The following is a 17,826-nucleotide window of genomic DNA, read 5'->3' as shown; positions in this document are numbered from 1 at the left end:
TGTGAATTTAGAGCTGAGCTTCTAATGAATGGCTTTTGATATGAATTGTGTGATTGAGGTCAAGGATTGTGTGATTGATTGCTGGAAAAAGTGGAAAGCTTGCAACATATATAGGGGAAACCAGTTTGCTATCCCTTAACTCGTGAAATTAAAACATTCTTTTCTCGTGTTCTGAGATTTCTGCATTCTTTGTGTTTTGCTCACGAGAATACCACATTCTTCTCCCCTTTTTCCGAGATCACGACGGCTACAGATCTCGTGCTGAGAAAGCGCTTTCTTTGTTCATTGAGAACTTAGCTTAGAGCTGATCTCATTTTAAAAACAGTCAATAATGAGCCACAGAAATGCTTCCAGTAGGGCCATGAGTACCATATGCAATTGATGACGGTTTGTAGTGATATGTTTCAACATGAACCACTTACTATTCACGGAACTATAGGATCGTTGTCGATGAAGTCATCTCGAATGAGCCAAAGGAGGTAGTGTAAGATCGAAAAATATCTCCAGCTTGGCGTAAGAATGGTCTCTCTTCATCTTTCATCGAACGTTTCAAAGACTTTGATGCATTCCTAATGCCAACCTCCAGATCCAAGGAATGTCTGAATTTTCTACTATACATGCAAGGACTTCACAATGGAGCCAGTGAACACCGAGTCATGGAATGTATACGAATGATCAGTTCTCTTTTCTTGTACTCATTCACAGAATTGATATGCGCTGCTCCAGAAAGTACTTCTAATGTGATTGCAGGCAAGTTTTTTTGATCTTCAACATAAAAATGAATCAAGATTCCCCGCATTTGACTGTAATTGAGTACCTGGGTAGTTTCAGCTATATCACTGAGATTGTATTGTGTATCCTTTCCATCTCTGTGATGGACTACCTTTATTGATTTAATCTTTACCAAAAAAAGAAAAAGGGAGATTGTGATGCAGCTGTTGCGGTGATCTAGCCAGTAGCGAATTAGTAGGAACATGCTGCGAGTGCCCATCTTGATTCATAATGACTGACTAAGATCTTGTCAATAACCATAGATTCTGATCACCATAGATGTGCACGTGGGGGTGAAGTGGTGAAGGGATATTATGATAGGAAGGAATGCTTGCAAAAATTACTGATTTTTGTCTCCGGGGAAATTATGTATCGACTGGTGTTGAAAGACAACGTCCCAGTAGGAGTGCAACTCATGTACTCAAGGTTGTCTTTTATTCCTGAAAAGTCCATGTTTCGTTGTGTGGTACACGGAGAGCTACTGTTCAATCGTGGACGGAGGAGAAGTGATACTCATAACAGGCTAAATAGAGAAGACCAAGGTATTTAACAAAGAGTCCACATTGAACTCACCAAACACCTCGTCCTCGAAGAAGACGTCTTTCAATTAAGCCTCTAGATTCCGACTTTCTATGGTGGTGTGGACTTTCTGTAAATCTTCAATCAAGTGATGGCTGTAGGCAACGGGGTGGCCTGACAAATTTGATCCCAGGATTTCCTATACTTTAATGGCAAAGCTTTCCTCTCCGTCCTTCATCCAAGGGCTAATAATATCGCAGGGAATCATTTCAATAGTTTGCTTATTCATAACATATTAAATAATAAAGCAAGCAAGATATTACCTTCGACAAAATTCAATGTCTTTGCTTTGTTACTGCTTCGGTTTTCCTCTACACTTCTCTTTCCGTACCTATTATTCACCCCCCTTTTCTCGACTTTTTCTCAGGGGGTTCTCAGCATTTGTCTAGCACCACGTTATTTTCCCCTTATTTACAAATATTTACCCGCAATGTCATATCAATCTTTATACTCTATCTTAACTCAAGATTTCATTAATAATTTCTTTTCAATCAGGTTAAGTAATGTGTTTCGCTAGTAAGCGGACCACATCAGAAACTTTATTCAGATCATCAAAATGCTCGCTTAAAGAATTGAAATATCAAATAATGTTTCGATAGCAATGGCTTTTTTATATATATAGGAATTGGAGATATATCAAATTGATTTGGCTCCAGACAGAAAGTGAAGAAACGTTCCGCCCTTATATGAGTTCAGTTGTCCTATGTCTTCCCGAACAGCCCGGCCCACTAAAGTTTGTATGGAACGTCACCTTACGGCATTAGGAAGATGATGAGAACCAGTAATTAGTTATATAGAATCCCTAAATTACGACTCTTGTTATGGTATTAAACTCTACAGATAATCAAAACTCTTATTTACAGTAAGCCGTCACCCAGAGCGAAAGCGAGTTGCTGCGCTTTTTTCTGAGCGGCTGCGTATAGGCTCAGCGATAATGTAGATCGGAAAGTATCTTTTGGGGTCGGTGCTTGCCCGGCTTGCCTGGGTGCAAGAAATGCTCAGTATTGCATATTGAAATTAGATACCGGTAAATGTTAACGTTTTTCCTGTGAGATAATGATTTCCTATGCAGAATTGGTGCAATGACACTTCCCGTAAGCGTATCAATACTCCGAAGGCCAATAAGATACTTGCTAAAAAAAACTGTATCAAATACTCTGTATTTTTAGCCAACCGTTGAGAATACCAGTAAGCGAGTATGTCATTCTGCCCAAGCAGAAAAATGACGTTTTTGTGTAGTTTTCTGATTTCCATCTGCCATCACGGATCGGAACCAACATTTTTCGAAACACATAACTTAGTGCAATCAATTGTAATTCATGATCATATAGCGCAGATTAATTTGTGACTTGTAGTACGAGATGGATGTTACGAGGGTGGATGATGTATCTGGGTTAGGTAGTGAGGAGCCCGTCAAGATCTTAGCGGCTTGGCATTCGGCCATTTTCCCCTAACAACTCAAGCCTAGGTCTTTCTTTACTTATAAAGCATCATCCTTTCTTTCCAGTTCTAGTCCTCTCTTCAATTATCGAACATCAACTTTCTCCGCTCCGATTGTATCTACTGTGATTGCTCAAAAATGCAGAGATCTAATGCTACATCGGTCGACGGCCTTTCGAGTAGCGGACCAGATTGCTCGGCAGGCGACATAGCGACCGCAAAGCTGCCCCCTGAAGAGAAAATGTGCTTTAATCCACAGCAACAAAGCTCAAATTCATCTCAATATTCGGACAATTACAGATTCGATGGTTTAACGGGGTGGAGGCGGTTCCGGATGTTGCGTCCTGGTCTAGGAATGTACCATGATATTCGCCGTCGACTACCATACTACCAAAGTGACATTTCAGATGCTGTAACTTACCGCACTTTTGCGAGTACTGTGCGAATGTACTTTGTAAAGTTCGAGCCCCCAAGACAGTCTTTTTAGAAATCCATGCTAACAGTGTGTAAAAAGCCTGTTTCCTGCCTTAGCCTACACTTTGGATATGAGCCGCCGAACTAATGGTTTCTACGGAATAAACGAAGCACTTTTTTCATCCGCTCTTGCGGCAATGGTATTCAGTACCATTTCCGCACAGCCCTTGACTATCGTTGGCATCACCGGTCTGATCTCACTATTCAATTATACCATCTACGATATCATCAAGATGTACGATGTCTCTATATATCCTCAGTTCATGGCTTGGACCGCCATTTGGGCTGCAATTTGGCATTGGCTAGTCGCCATCTGGAATCTTTGTGATTACATGCGTTATGTCACCGATTTCTCCAGCGAAGCCTTTGGCATGTATGTCGGCATTATCTATATGAGTGAGTTCTCCGGTATTTTCCTCTTTTGAACTTGACGCTGAGGGTAATATAGTCAAGGGGGTCGAGGAACTAGTCAGCTTGTTTGATTCGTACGGAAGCGTGGATGGATATCTGAGCTGTGTTATTGCAATCCTGTATTTTGGCACCGTATATGCCTTGGAGAAACTTGGCCGTGGAACGCTGGCAAAGCCATGGGCTCGAGGAATACTTGCTGACTATGCATACCCTGTGAGTTCCAGCACAAATGTTATCTTGAATCGTTTTCTGATAGTCTTTCCAGATTGCTACTATCTTTTGGGTTGGATTTTCACACATTCCAGGAACAATCAAAAGAGCAAGTATCAGTGTCCTACCCATTAGTCGCTCCTTCTATCCGACGAGGCCTCGAGATTGGCTTATTGATTTCTGGAATCTCGATGCAAAATGGATATTTGCCGCTATGCCCTTTGGATTCCTTGTCATGCTTTTATTCTATTACGATCATGTTTGTATTTTTTACTCCAATCTTGGTTCACAGAGTTGACTTTTATAATAGAACGTCAGTAGTTTGACTGCACAAGCAAAGCAATTCCCCCTCAAGAAGCCAGGCGGCTTTCACTGGGACTTTTTCCTGCTCGGCTGCACAACATTTATTGCAGGTATCCTAGGTATACCGCTTCCAAATGGCCTCGTGCCACAAGTGAATTAGATTCCACCCTCTGAAGATATCAATCTCTGACCTTATTGGCAGGCACCTGTACACACAGAATCACTCACAGTCTACGAAACCGAAGTAAGGATCATCGTTCCCGAAGAAGGCTCGGATAACGAAATCCGTCGCCCAATCGTCAGAGCCGCAAGTGTAGTTGAGCAGCGCGTTTCGCATTTCTTGATGGGTCTCGGCATAATTGGCACCATGACTGGACCTCTCCTAATGGTGCTGCACACGATGCCACGAGCACTATTTAGTGGTGTTTTCTTTGTCGTCGGTGTAAGACACATCCTTCTCTCAACACAAACTATTTCCCCTTCGAAATTTCCCTTTCTGTTTTAAGATATCTAACCATGATTTAATACCAATAGTGGGGCTCAATTGAGACCAACGGCATAACGCAGAAGCTACTATTTCTCTTCAGTGAACGCCGCTTCATTCAGAAAGGAGAGCCTCTTCTCAGAGTCAAAAGGAGCAAGATTTGGCTCTATTTACTGTGTCAAATTGTTGGTGTAGCTGCCACAGTAGCAATCTCACTAACCATTGCTGCAATTGGTATATTTCCATCACCCGACCCACAAGAGACTCAGAAGCACTAACACAATCTTTCTATATAGGCTTTCCAATCCTAGTCTGCATTCTCATTCCCTTCCGATGGGCCGTAATGCCGCTCTTTTTTTCTATCGCAGAGCTCGAGGTCATGGACGATCTAACAGCTAATAACAAAGTCGTTCTGGCGAGTTTAGGCGGTGCACCGGAACTTACCGAGGAACCGACGCCTGGAGAGTATAATTTAGAGGGAAGATCTAATGAAAGAACGAGCGGAATACCAAGACAAAGGGAGGGTAGCTATCATCGTTAGGTTAGGAATGATGCCGATGAATGTGTGAGAGATAGATAACTCTACGGGTTGAAGGGTGAAAGGACTTGGATAATTTTCTTCCCTCTTGCATGAAAACCGGAATAAGACTAGGATCAAGATGGAACGTATTTCTAGACAGACTTTTTCAGGAGTGGTGGACTCTTGCACGCACCTAGGTCAATTTACCTTCTCGCTTCAATAATGATTCTGGAAATAGAAAAAATACAGAGCTCGATATCCTCTTTTAAGTTAATCAAAGCAAATAGGAAGCTTCATGTGACGAAGTGAATGGGTTACTACAGTTTATCCTTAGAATTTGAAATCAAGGTAGAAATAAAAAGGAGGGGAAAAAGAAATGTGGGATTTTCCTCAAGCCTTCGCGGACGAACATTGGAAAGGGCATCTCTTGATCAACATAACATGTGATCAAATCCGTAACAAAAATTCACGTGTCGTATTTGAACTTTGACCTCTAATGAATCAAAATACTTATGTAGTAATGAAGAGCGAAGTAAACCAAATCAAGTGGCAGATGGACGTGCCCGCCTTCTTGCGTACCGGCAACATAACTCTCCGCACAGACAATCTTTATCGAGACCCTTCCAATACTCATGTGAGTAGTCTACCGTAATCTCCTCTCCAGCTTCAATTCTTTTAGAGACCAAGACAATACGTTCAGTTCCCAGCCAGTAAAATTTCTGGAATTGGCTATTCGGTGCGCAGGAATGGTTGACAAAGCGCGTATAGTTACCTATTGAAACAAATATATTAGATATGGAAGGGTCGATTTGAGGCAAAGGTTAACGAACCCATTCGTCCTTGGTATATTTGGTACTGATTTTCAGTGCTTTTACTTTGCATTAAATCTTTACCTTCCATTCCCTTGGTAACCAGTCCTATGAACTCGCCAATTGCCGAACCGCGAGCAAATTCCTAGGGCGCATGCATTGTTAGCGGGGCTTTGAATAAATTGAGATTATGTTAGCACGGTACTTACGCAGCGTGCGATAACCCCGTTGTTCATTCCCAGTGGAGTACGAAAAACCTGTACAGGAGGAGATGCTTTGCAGCACCCATACAACTCTGGAAAACAACGGCATTCATTGATAGAAGAGTTATTCGATTGCAAGCATCCGCAATCACGACAAGATACAGTACTAGAATTTTCCACCATACGCGGATCTTCAATACCCCAAGCAGCTTGATCCATTACGGACTCCTCAAGGTGCGAAAACTCAAAATCTGGGTCCCACTGCATGTATGTGGATTTGAGCGTAACAGGTTTCGCTGTATCGCAGACAACCCAGTCATGTGGATGTCCAGTATACGCCGATTGAGATTCTATGCCTATGAATTTTAGGAGTTTGCGCCATTCTGGGTGGATTGTATCGGCTGCTACTTCCAGGCTAGATTGGAGTCGTTCGAGTCTTGTTGTGAGATTCTTTTCGAAGCCTACACGATATTTGCAGAGTCTATAGATTCCGGAGCCGGCAAAGGCCAAGCAGGCCCAGCCACCTGCATCCTTGATTTCTTTGTATCCTCGCCAGATTGATCTGCCAAATGTCAGTTATTGCTTCGTCATATTGAAGGATTTGGTAATTCATTGGTGCCAAGTGAGTAATTACACATATAATGCAATCATCGATCTTGGATTTGGAAATCTAGAGGTTAGGTAATACGCACAGTCTGTTCCTCAGCTCTTTTTCTGACCATTTAAGAATTGTACAGGCTTCCCGGAGAGCAAGCATTTTGGTATCTGTGTTGGATAGAAATGGGTTCTGGATTCCGATTTCTTTGACTCGATAATCAAAGCAGTCGACCCAATGAGCTTGAATGATCGTTTCTAAGGAGCGACACCGGCGTGCTACTGTTGTGATTTTTAGACAGAGCGAGTTGATGGCTCGAAACGTCTGTTGAAATGTCAGGAAGCTGAACTGGATATTAACTCACCAGACTAACCTCGATATTAGGCCCGCCGCTTGCGATTATTGGTACACAGTCACTATCCTGTTGAACTCATTAGCCTAGACTTCAAGCATATTAATCGGTAATTTGAGGGTGGAAATACCAGCAACATGGGTGCAAGCTCAACGTTACTGTATATTTGTTTCCATACTCCAGCAACAAACTTTTCAACCGAGGATGGCTGCAGTTGATGAATGCCATGGTCATTCCTCTTTTTTCTTTGAGGAAACACTCGGGATTCTGTCTGTAACTGTCTCACAGTCGAATTTCCTGCCTGTGAAGATGTACTAGAGTCATCTGGCATCTCATCACAGCCGCCTCTTCTGATCGTTAGTCCTCCGATAGTCTTTCGTCTCTTCTCAAGGGAGGAGGATTGATGCATGCTGGGCAGCTCAGGCGCTTTATGAGATAATTCGACCCCCTTCATTATCGTATTATCACGCAACAGAGAAGGACCTGTAGACACAGGTATTGTGCATTGTTGGTTTAAATGTTCATGTGACCCGGTTTGATCTAGAGAAATTGAGCCCTAAGCCTCATTTTAGAAAAATTACTGATGAAATAATTGAACCGATGTGAACTAGATAATCTATCTTACTAAATAAATTGGCTGGGACTTGTGTCCTCCAAGTTGATCCTGTGGCACAGATGGATCGATGCAGATCTCAGCATGTATTTTTAAATAAGTGGAAGATTGAGGTGGCAACGAAGCTAATGAAGCGTTCAATTCGACAGTAAAGTCGTGCCGTAGAATAGTGACTAAGTCCTGAATTGCTTTAGAAGGTACCATGGCCATATTTTAATATCATGAGAAGCAAATCCCAAATGATCAATAATTGTACGTGAATACAAGAATAGTTCTGCCTGGACAAAGTTGGAAAAGAAGGTGAAGATATAATCACGTGGCAATTGTCCGCTCGGACCTCGACCTGAGGACTGATCCGCCGAGATATTATTGTCCATGTGAATATTTAACAAATATTATAATTCCTCATCTTTCTCCAAGTACCTTGTACTGTAGAAAGAGATGGATTCCTACGAAGGGAGGTAGCGAGGGTAGAAAGAGCAAAAGGAGAAGAGAAATTCTAAATAGAAGAGTAATAAAGCTAACGTGATTTATATACATGTAGACTATATTATCATATGAGCCATCCCTTTTTGTGTACAAAATTCGTTTGTGTATAATTGTGCACTTTCTTTATCTAATAATATAATTTTATAAAATTTGAAAATTCAAAATCCAATTATATAAATATTATAAAAACCTAATTATTTATTGGAAATTCAAATTATTATAATAGTTATTAAAGAAAAAACTTTTTTGTAACAAAAATCGTAACAATTTCCACTTTTTTTTTAGAATATAATGAAATTATCTATATAAAAACTAGATTTCTAAAAAACTGATTTTTTATTATTATTTAATATTCTTTTGTTTTTCCAAAATAATGATTAGCTATGAAAATAAGAATATTAAGAAACGCCTAATTTTGGTGTATTTTTAAGTGGCCCACATAATGATATGGCCTGTATGTATATGAATCACGTTATAAATGAAATGAAATATATGATTCCGATCGAATTAGAAAAGAAGAAGAAATGCCTGTTTTTAGTTTGAATGATTTGAGATGAAAATTGAATGGTATAATTGAACCTATGGAATGTAAGTTTCTATTTACGACGACCCTTCATTTTCTGAGGCATACTCCAGCGCCTTTGACCTTCAGATAAAGTATCGGGATCACCTCATCGGGACCAAGACTCGTTCAATCGCCATTAAAGGAAAAAGCGAATTTGAATATGCATCTACACTTCAAACTCCTCCAGATAGTCGACACCCAAGTTGCACTTCCCCTGCTGCTTTGAGTGTCGTTAAATAAGAGCAATTGATCAATATTGCGCCCCCAAAGATGATTGAAAGGAGACAAATATCCTGAAATATTGGGCAATCTTGGTGTCAATACTTAAATTATGAGTGCCATCTTGGTCATGAGCTACATCAAGTTCCCTAGATCGAGATTACATACGAAATCAGACGTTCTTATATTTACGTGCTTAAATTAATCTATCAATGCCGCCGGTAAATGTCTCAGAATTGTCCTGTATTTGATATGAGCACTCTGTATGCAAGATAACCTACTAAGTATTTTCGAAGCTATTGGATTTATTTGCTACACCGACGTAGACACTTCAGTATACTGGTTGTATAGAATTGACAAACAATCTTGACTGTCCAAAATATGCACCCCTTATGCTCCAGTGAATCACAACAAACAACATTACACTCACTTCGCTTCTTAAGCGAACATTTCGCAGCCGTAATGAAGCATTTTCTGGTTGATGATATCATCCGAAATTTCGAGCTGACTGTATTGGAATGAAGTGTCCACATTCTAAGTCCATGGTGTTTCTTCGAGAGAAACCTTTGGAATACTCAGGAACAAGCATATTTGGGTTCTTTGCAAATGCGTCTCCTGGCAAAAGAGAGGAGCATTTATCTTTCCGTCCTTTCAAGTGAGGGACAGGTTCAGTACCCAGAGACAGAAACACTTGGTCATTGACCTAAAATTGAGTATATTACTGCCGATCTACCCTTTAAAATGTTAACATACATAGAAACAAAGCTCATGAGTTTCGGAAACGATTGGAAATCTTACATATATGAGGATTTTATCTCACAAGCAAATCATCCTCATCACAAGCTGTTTTGATTGCGTCAAATACACTTACCATAACAACGCACTCAATGGTGCATTACCATCCAATTCTATCTGCAATGCCACCAAAGAGAGTCGAAAGGATCGAAAGGACCATTCCAGGGGTGGATCAAAATTCAGGTAGTAGTGATACGGTCAAGTGGGCACACCAAGTTGTCCAAAGACTTTATGATAATCATACCACTGGATATATCTTGGAAAATAGAAAACGCTGGTGCGGAGGTTAAATACATTTCAATCCGGCTCCCCGTACCAGCAGCTTCAAGCTTAGGCAGCAGAAAATCGGGGAGGAGAAAATGCTCAAAGTAATTCAGACCAAATTGACTCTCCACGTTCTCAGGCGTGAAGGAAAATTCAGGGCCCATGATGTCAGCGTTCTCAATAACAGTAATAGTAGACTTAACCCCCGTTGCGACTGCATGTACGAATATGCATGATACGAGATCAAATTTTATAAACCATGATTTCGTTGATTGGCTTGTTTGCTCAATCTCTTCGGTGATCGGGGAGATCTCAAATTCGCTGCGCCCACGAAGCAGTATCTTTGCAGGATTCACGGCCGCGAAGCGGACTTCGGTACATGTACCAATTCCGTTGAAGCTAAAACCGGCCATCACAATTACAACAGATAGGGGAACATCTTAGAAAGGTATTGTGTTTCCATTCTCTTTAAAATCAATTGGCTAACATTTTTGCCGGAAACCCTGTGGTGACAGAATCCGTGGTTGACGAAGTAATCCTTTTGTAATTATTATAAATTCTATAATACCTTTATTATATATTAAATAAATCGTTTTTAAAGTATTAATATAATCAATCTAATTCTTTATATTTTATAAAATTTATTCTAATTAATAAGGACTTAGTGAATTTCTTAAATTTTAGAAAGTTGAATGAAAGTTTTGGTTTGAAGTAATAATTATCTTTCAAATAAAAAGTTTCTAGGTTTTACTTGTTTTTCAACCCCCCTTCTTTCTTTTCTTTTTCTTCTAAATTAATCTTTTATTAGATTTCAATAAAAAAATAAAAAAAATCTTTTAAATGTTTCAATTAGAATTTATTAAGGATTATTAATCTTTCTATTATACTTCTATTTTGAATCTTTTATTGAATTCGAATAAAAATTTTGATTTATTGATATATAAATTGAAGTTAGGTTAGATTCTTATTTATATGATATATTTTGTATTGTATAATATAGTGGTATAGCTTATGATTTCATTTGAAACCTTTTTTATAGGTTTTTCTTATATAATATAACTTATAAAAAGGATTCTATTTTTCTTTAAACTTTTGGCTAATGCTTTTTGCTTATCCCTTAGTTTCTATACTTATTCCCTTTCTCTTCTTTAGCTCTTATTTACCTTTTTGATTTTCTATGCATATACTTTTCTGTTTACTATCTTTACAACTTTAATATTCGAAAATCTTGAAAGCTTTAAGGCCTTTTAAGATTCTCATTTTCTTTTTTCTAATCAAAATTTAATAATAAATGGGTTGCAAAAAGAATTGATTTGATTTGTTAGTAACGAAGAGTTCTATTCGTTATTAACAAATATATATATCAATATTGTAATGTACTAAATAAAAATTTGTATAGGGATTTATATTGAATTTATTTTTGTCCAGAATATTAACTTTGCCACCACAGAGAAACTTAGTCGGGAAATGCGGAGTCAATATTCCGCCGCCATATCGTAGAAAAATTGAAGAGTATTCTTTGCATGACAAGTCAAGATCAAGGATTAAAGTATTTTGGCATAGTTGATCTAGACTTAGATTTATGAAAGGTGGAAGTTTGGAAAGCGAGCTATTGTCGAATAATGGCTGGTCTGAAATATAAGGAGCCTCACCTACTTATGCATATTAGTTCAACAGTGCGGAGGGTTTAATTCCTGGTTACACTGTGGAATCTGTTGAATTCGATTACCAATCTGCACCAGATTAAGATTTTCAGCCAGCCTATCTTTGACAAGGTTGATTGAAATTTAAACTATGGTCCTTCCTCCGCATCATCGGATGAAGCAACTCGGCTTTGAACACTTTTCGTTGGAAGTTGCATAAATTTTTTACGGATCGACCATTTATTGGGGCCTCAAGCTTCCGTGCAAGCTTCGATTACTAATGGCTACATGATCAATGCTTTGAACTTGTCCATTCTTGATTAGGTCAACCTCCCGCCGCATCGTCGGAACAAAGCAATTCGACTTTGAGGATTTTCAATTGAAGTTGTGCAAACGTATGTGGAATGATTTTGTAAAGTGCTACTGAAACTGTTATTGTATCTCGGGACCTCAAGCTTCCGTAATACTTTATGACTTGCGCATTGCGCCAGGTTCAGCAGTATGCCGCTTCCTCAAATCGCGGAATCAGTCGATGCATATGTGTAGTATCTGCCCAGCATGCGGACTGGTCGAAATGACGGCAAGCATATTGATTAAAGTTCCAGCTATCCCGAATTTCGGTGACTTTGAATAACTCAATCATGATCACTAGTCGTGCGTTGTTAGGCTATAAAAAGGCCGATTCCCGTTTTTGAACGTCGGTAGTTGAAATACCTTATATCGCACATCTTTATTTCAATCGAAAAATTTCAATCACCCACGATTATTTATAACAAAATGACCGATAGTCTCAAAAACTGGAAAGCTATCGCGCATTCCAAACGCGACGCTCTGTTGTTGCTCATTCCGAAAGAATGGCGAATTCCACTTCCACTTTTACCCCCCGAAATATTACCTGACGTGACAGACCACATACGCCAGTACCTCTCTTCGACAGAGTTGGAAATCACGGAGACGGACGCAGTTGATATCGTTAAAAAAACTTCTAGCGGAGACTGGACATGCCGTGCAGTCACCGAAGCGTTCTGTCATAGAGCAGCGTTGGCTCATCAGATGGTATATAGCCCCCCACCCCCTTCCCCAATGAAATGAAGATTGATGGAGTCTATATGTGAATAGATCAACTGCCTTCATGAAATCATGTTTGAATCTGCCCTTCATCGTGCATCAGAACTCGATGCCTATTTCGCGGAACATAAAGAGCCAATGGGCCCATTACATGGTCTTCCTGTCAGTCTTAAAGACTCGATACATGTGAAAGGTATAGATACAAGCTTGGGCTATATCGGCTGGCTGGGAAAGCGCCAACTAGAGAAAGAAAGTCAAGTTGTCACTGATCTTCGATTTCTCGGTGCAGTTATCTACGTGAAGACCAGTGTTCCTCAGGGGTCTATGTCCGCAGAGACACGTAACAATATTATTGGCTATACACCTAATCCTCGTAATCGTCAACTTACTGTGGGAGGAAGTTCGGGTGGCGAAGGCGGCCTTTTAGCTCTGCGAGGAAGCTCTGTCGGACTTGGAACCGACATTGGCGCCTCGACTCGTGTCCCCGCAGGTTGGAATGGCTGCTACGGACTCCGTCCATCAACTGGAAGATTGCCCTATGAGGGGATTGCCTCGACGATAGACGGAATCATGCTTCCGTTTGTGGTTGGGCCGATGGCGACACAGGTAAGTGGACTGGAATTGATGATGAGGAGCCTATTGCAAACTGAGCCATGGAGGAGGGATCCCATGGTCATTGAACTTCCTTGGAGAGAGGATAAATTTATGGAGATGCATCAAGGAATAAATGGCAAGGACAAAATGGCATTTGGAATCATGATCGGTGATGGGTATGTGAATCCACAACCACCTGTGGAGAGAGCCATGAGAATGGTTACAGATGCAATCAAGGCGCTAGGCCATAAGGTATAAATCTTCACTTCCAGATTCAAAAACTCTCGCTAAAACTACCAGGTCATCGAATGGGAGCCGCCGAGCCACTCCGCTGGCAACGATCCATATGTTCGTAATCCCTGCCTTGTGTGTAGAGTATAATTAATCATCATTTAGTTCAAGATTTGCTTTGCCGACGGTGGCAAAGGTCACCACTCGGCACTTGCGATATCTGGAGAGCCTCCAACCGAATCTATCTTAGGAACAGGGCCCTTTCCAGAGGGCAACGCCAGCCACATCATCGAAGCAAACATTGCAGTCAGAAATTATCGAAAGAAATACCTTGACTACTGGAATAGTACTTCGGAGATCACCGGAACAGGGAGGCCAGTAGACGCATTTATCATGCCACTTGCACCATTTCCACCTCCTCAACCGGGGCAGGCCCGATATTTAGGTATGAAGATCAAATTGAAATAAAAAAGATTGAGTTCACATCTAATATTTCTTCTCCAGGCTACACAACCATTATCAATGCCCTGGACTATACTTCATGTGTCATTCCGGTGACAGAAGTGAGAAAAGATACTGATCGATACCCGGTGGAATATGCCGGTATGAATGAGGTTGACCAGGCTATTCATGATGATTGTAAGGTCTTTCTCCCTTACTGTTACTCCATCGATTAAGATGCATAATCATGTGCTAATTTTCTAGATAATCCCGAACTGTCACACGGTGCACCCGTTGCTGTGCAAATCGTCGGTGGGAGATTGCAGGAAGAGAAGGTTCTCGCATTCGCAACAGGAATCAGTCAACTGCTCAAGAGATGAAGCTAGGATGTTGTTGTAGTGGCAGGATAACGCGAGAAAGCTATTGTCCGTTCTTACTTGTACAAGGTAGGTCGTACATGATTGTTTCGTTGGTGAATGTCTTTTATGCGAAAAGAAATAACAATGGAAAGCACAAGTTGATAAAGGAAGCTGTGACGGACATTTGCAATTTTGAATGCGATTATGTAATTAGTTCCTGTGTGCTAAGAATAACATTTGATGCTTCGAATATGAGCTTCAGTGCAGCAGTCGTCCCCTCCGAAAGTTATTCTATTGTTCTGGAGTAACCTCACTTGAGGATTCTCTTGTACTTCATTTGTGGTGGACATGCTTTGTAAAAGAACTCTAATAATGGTATTCGATACTGGGTTCCACTTCAAGATCAGCAAAACGTGCCCGAGCTCCGGCGAATTCGGCGGAAGGATCAGGATTAGCGCCATGGAAGAGATAATGTCATAACATATAAATATCCTGCTCATACCTTCATAGCTCTATACCAAACCACAAGTATTCTTCTTTTCAAGATCAGATCATTCACCTCCGCCTCGTCTTCAAACACAACTTCAAACACGATGGCTCCTACAATTTTGATTGTCGGTGCAACAGGCAATACTGGTCGAAGTGTTGTGGAGACCCTTTCAGACTCCATCAACAACAACAACAATACACTTCTAGGGTATCGAATCATTGCCATCACACGAGATTCGAACAGCATAACTGCACAGAAACTTGGCAAACTTCCAAATGTTACAATTGAAGAGAAAACTTGGGTTGATATCAGTCCCGAGTGGTTGAAAGAACGCAATGTCGTCAAGGCTTTTGTATGAGCCCTGAAAATGTTCTAAAAACCTCCACTACGTGAAAAGTATGCTGAATTTGCTCCTAGATTGCTTCCCATAATGAGCCCTCTCAATTTGCAGATGAATCAACATTTCATCTTGCTTTACTTAATGCTGGCGTCGAATACGTTGTACGCATCTCCACCACAGCTGCCAATGTCCGTCCCAATTGCCCAGTATACTATCCACGCCAGCATTGGGCTGTCGAAGCTTTATTGAGCTCTCCTGAGTTCGAAAAGCTTCAATGGACCTCACTCCAGCCAAATGTCTTCCACAGCTTCGTTCTTGGACCTGCCTTGGAGTTCATCAAGCAATATCGCAAAGACGGCAAGCAAAACACACTCCTGTTGATGCCCGATGCCAATGCACCTCTTGGATGTATCCACCCTGACGAAGTTGGTCGCTTTGCCGCTGTGCTTCTGGCCCAGGAGGATCACTCCATCCACAACAAGAAAAAGTACGAACTTAATGGACCAGTGGATATCAACGGAAAGCAGATTGTCAAGCTGGTGGAGAAATACATCGCAACAGAAGTCAAGGATGTCAAGTTTAGAGACATGACTTTCATTGACACTTGGGCTGATTCGATCAAAGCGAATAAGGGTCTCATTCTATCCATTAAGGGTGCTCCTAACACAGGCTGGGAAGGGAAGTGCTCGACTGCAACGACAGATAAGGAGTTCCTGGAGCTATCTCCACCAAAGATTACACCTGCAATGTGGTTGAAATCTGCTCTTGAAGAATAAGCAGACGGATAGACAGAGCGGTGCTATTAATAAAATGCTCATCATTGTCAATCCTTTTGTACCACTTTGAACTTGATTCGAGATATGGGATGTAGAACTCAGCTACATAATTTCTTCTTGAGTTTTGCAACAAGTATTGAATAATGAATAGTATTATCAGACATATCGACCACTATAAGCCCCCTTTATTCGGTCTTTTACAATCCACGAAGTTCTTATATCTCGTTACTATAGATTGTTAGTGCGAGGATTTTTCTGAGGGTTATTAGTGATAATAATTCACCTTGAAATAAAAGTACTGACTCAATAAAAAACCTCTAATTGCTTACTATTCCTCAACAAATCGATTTGAATCTCTTTTGAAAATTTGAAATGATTTTCCCCGACGTCTAGTATGACCAGCTCGCCGAGAAACCACGTTATACTATCATTCATTTCAAGATCCCGAAAGTCGATTGATAATAGTCATATAGGCCCCAGGTAAGTGAAAATCAGACGAAAACTGGCCTTTTGAAGCCTATCTCAATATCACCAGTTTACTGAATTATTGATTCAATTCAAAATAAATATTAACATTCAAACGAAACACAAGCTCGAGCCTTCCTTATATTCAGAACTGGAATTCTTATTATTTAATATTATAGTAAAAAAAATCTGAATTGTTAAAGTTCTTCCACATGGTTATCAATTCCCACCTGTTATTTCGCTAATGTAAAAACAAGCAATCGATCGTAATTCAGGCAATTAACGCAACAGTATGTAGCCCATCACCTTCACCCCACCACTACCAGCCGTGGGGCTGGCAGGAGCGATAATTGATATCACGTGATATCGATCATCCGACTCACTATCCGGGGCTCTGTCATGACTAAGCCTAAGCATTGAGCCCAAGGTAAGTGGCCCTGTCGTAGAACATGTCATGCGCTACTTCGGACTTCTTATAAATGCGGGAAGTACTATTGATGGAACATTGCTTGGAGCGAAAGGTACCACATTAATGTCATTGAGCGTTCTCCCTTGGGTCAAGCATAGCATAGCCCATCGCAGACTAACGCGCTATTAGTGCACGGACTTCTGCAATGGTCATAGTGAGCTCCGTAGTTAGAAGAATGTTGGCGGTGAGAACCGTTTAAAGACGAACCCAACAATCTAGTGGACTGATGTTGAAGTAACCATTACAAGATTTTCGATGTCATTGATTGCCAGAACGATCTCGGCAGCTCGAAAGAGCAAGGTGTATGAAAAAAGTGAAGAACCGAAAAGAGTTCCCGTGAAACATTGACTCGATAGGGATTCGTTCTATCTATCTTGAGGGTATACTCAGTCGCGATGCTGAGGATGAGTCACTTACCATGAAACCCTGGCATGTCAATCCCCGCTGAGAACAATCTCTGGGGGACAGTTCACTTCGCAATATCCTTCAAGCTCCAACATTCCGCATGTGAGGCTGATAAATCAGGATAGGTGGGGTTTAGGCAAAGCTTAAATTTTAAGCATCAAATTTAAAGATTGAACCACCAGAACCTTAAACGTTTGACCGCATTACTTTCCAGGATTTCTCATACAACAGGCAGGTAAGTGCACATATATACTTTCCAAGGGTATCTCGTATATTAGGTTCGCGGTATTCTCGAGAGACTCATTTGGAAGGCATAAAGAACACTATTTCTTGATGTAATATACATATCGATAAACCTTTTCCCACTCCTATTACATACCGTCAATGCTTAATTGTAATCGTATGTATAACGAAACCAACCTTATTTGCTGGATAAGGCTCAGACTTTA

At 40.7% G+C, this 17,826-nt stretch overlaps 3 protein-coding genes across 3 annotated transcripts; 2 read left to right on the top strand and 1 right to left on the bottom strand.

Annotated features, from left to right (window-relative positions):
* Positions 1-2,929: 2,929 nt before the first annotated feature.
* On the top strand, positions 2,930-5,213 carry Bfra_005500 (putative hco3- transporter family protein; the record flags this gene model as incomplete). Its single annotated transcript, XM_037335882.1, has 8 exons — positions 2,930-3,249; positions 3,305-3,660; positions 3,713-3,888; positions 3,941-4,144; positions 4,196-4,339; positions 4,391-4,630; positions 4,723-4,906; positions 4,969-5,213. 8 exons carry the CDS (start codon positions 2,930-2,932, stop codon positions 5,211-5,213), a joined length of 1,869 nt encoding a protein of 622 aa, XP_037191092.1.
* Positions 5,214-5,734: 521 nt separating this feature from the next.
* Positions 5,735-7,974, bottom strand: Bfra_005499 (uncharacterized protein; the record flags this gene model as incomplete). The annotated part of the gene is made up of 7 exons (XM_037335881.1): positions 5,735-5,964; positions 6,023-6,146; positions 6,211-6,766; positions 6,897-7,123; positions 7,173-7,220; positions 7,282-7,707; positions 7,777-7,974. The coding sequence occupies 7 exons, from the start codon at positions 7,972-7,974 to the stop codon at positions 5,735-5,737; spliced, it is 1,809 nt and encodes a 602-aa protein (XP_037191091.1).
* Positions 7,975-12,516: 4,542 nt separating this feature from the next.
* Bfra_005498 (putative general amidase protein) lies at positions 12,517-16,120 on the top strand (the record flags this gene model as incomplete). Its single annotated transcript, XM_037335880.1, has 8 exons — positions 12,517-12,795; positions 12,859-13,653; positions 13,702-13,749; positions 13,798-14,077; positions 14,137-14,271; positions 14,338-14,433; positions 14,943-15,274; positions 15,340-16,120. The coding sequence occupies 8 exons, from the start codon at positions 12,517-12,519 to the stop codon at positions 16,036-16,038; spliced, it is 2,664 nt and encodes an 887-aa protein (XP_037191090.1). The 3' UTR covers positions 16,039-16,120.
* Positions 16,121-17,826: the final 1,706 nt, after the last annotated feature.

The sequence above is a fragment of the Botrytis fragariae genome (assembly GCF_013461495.1).
Source record: "Botrytis fragariae strain BVB16 chromosome Unknown tig00000075, whole genome shotgun sequence".
NCBI lineage: Eukaryota > Fungi > Ascomycota > Leotiomycetes > Helotiales > Sclerotiniaceae > Botrytis > Botrytis fragariae.
Note: the sequence above shows the minus strand (reverse complement) of the source record. Positions and strands in the feature narration are given on the sequence as shown.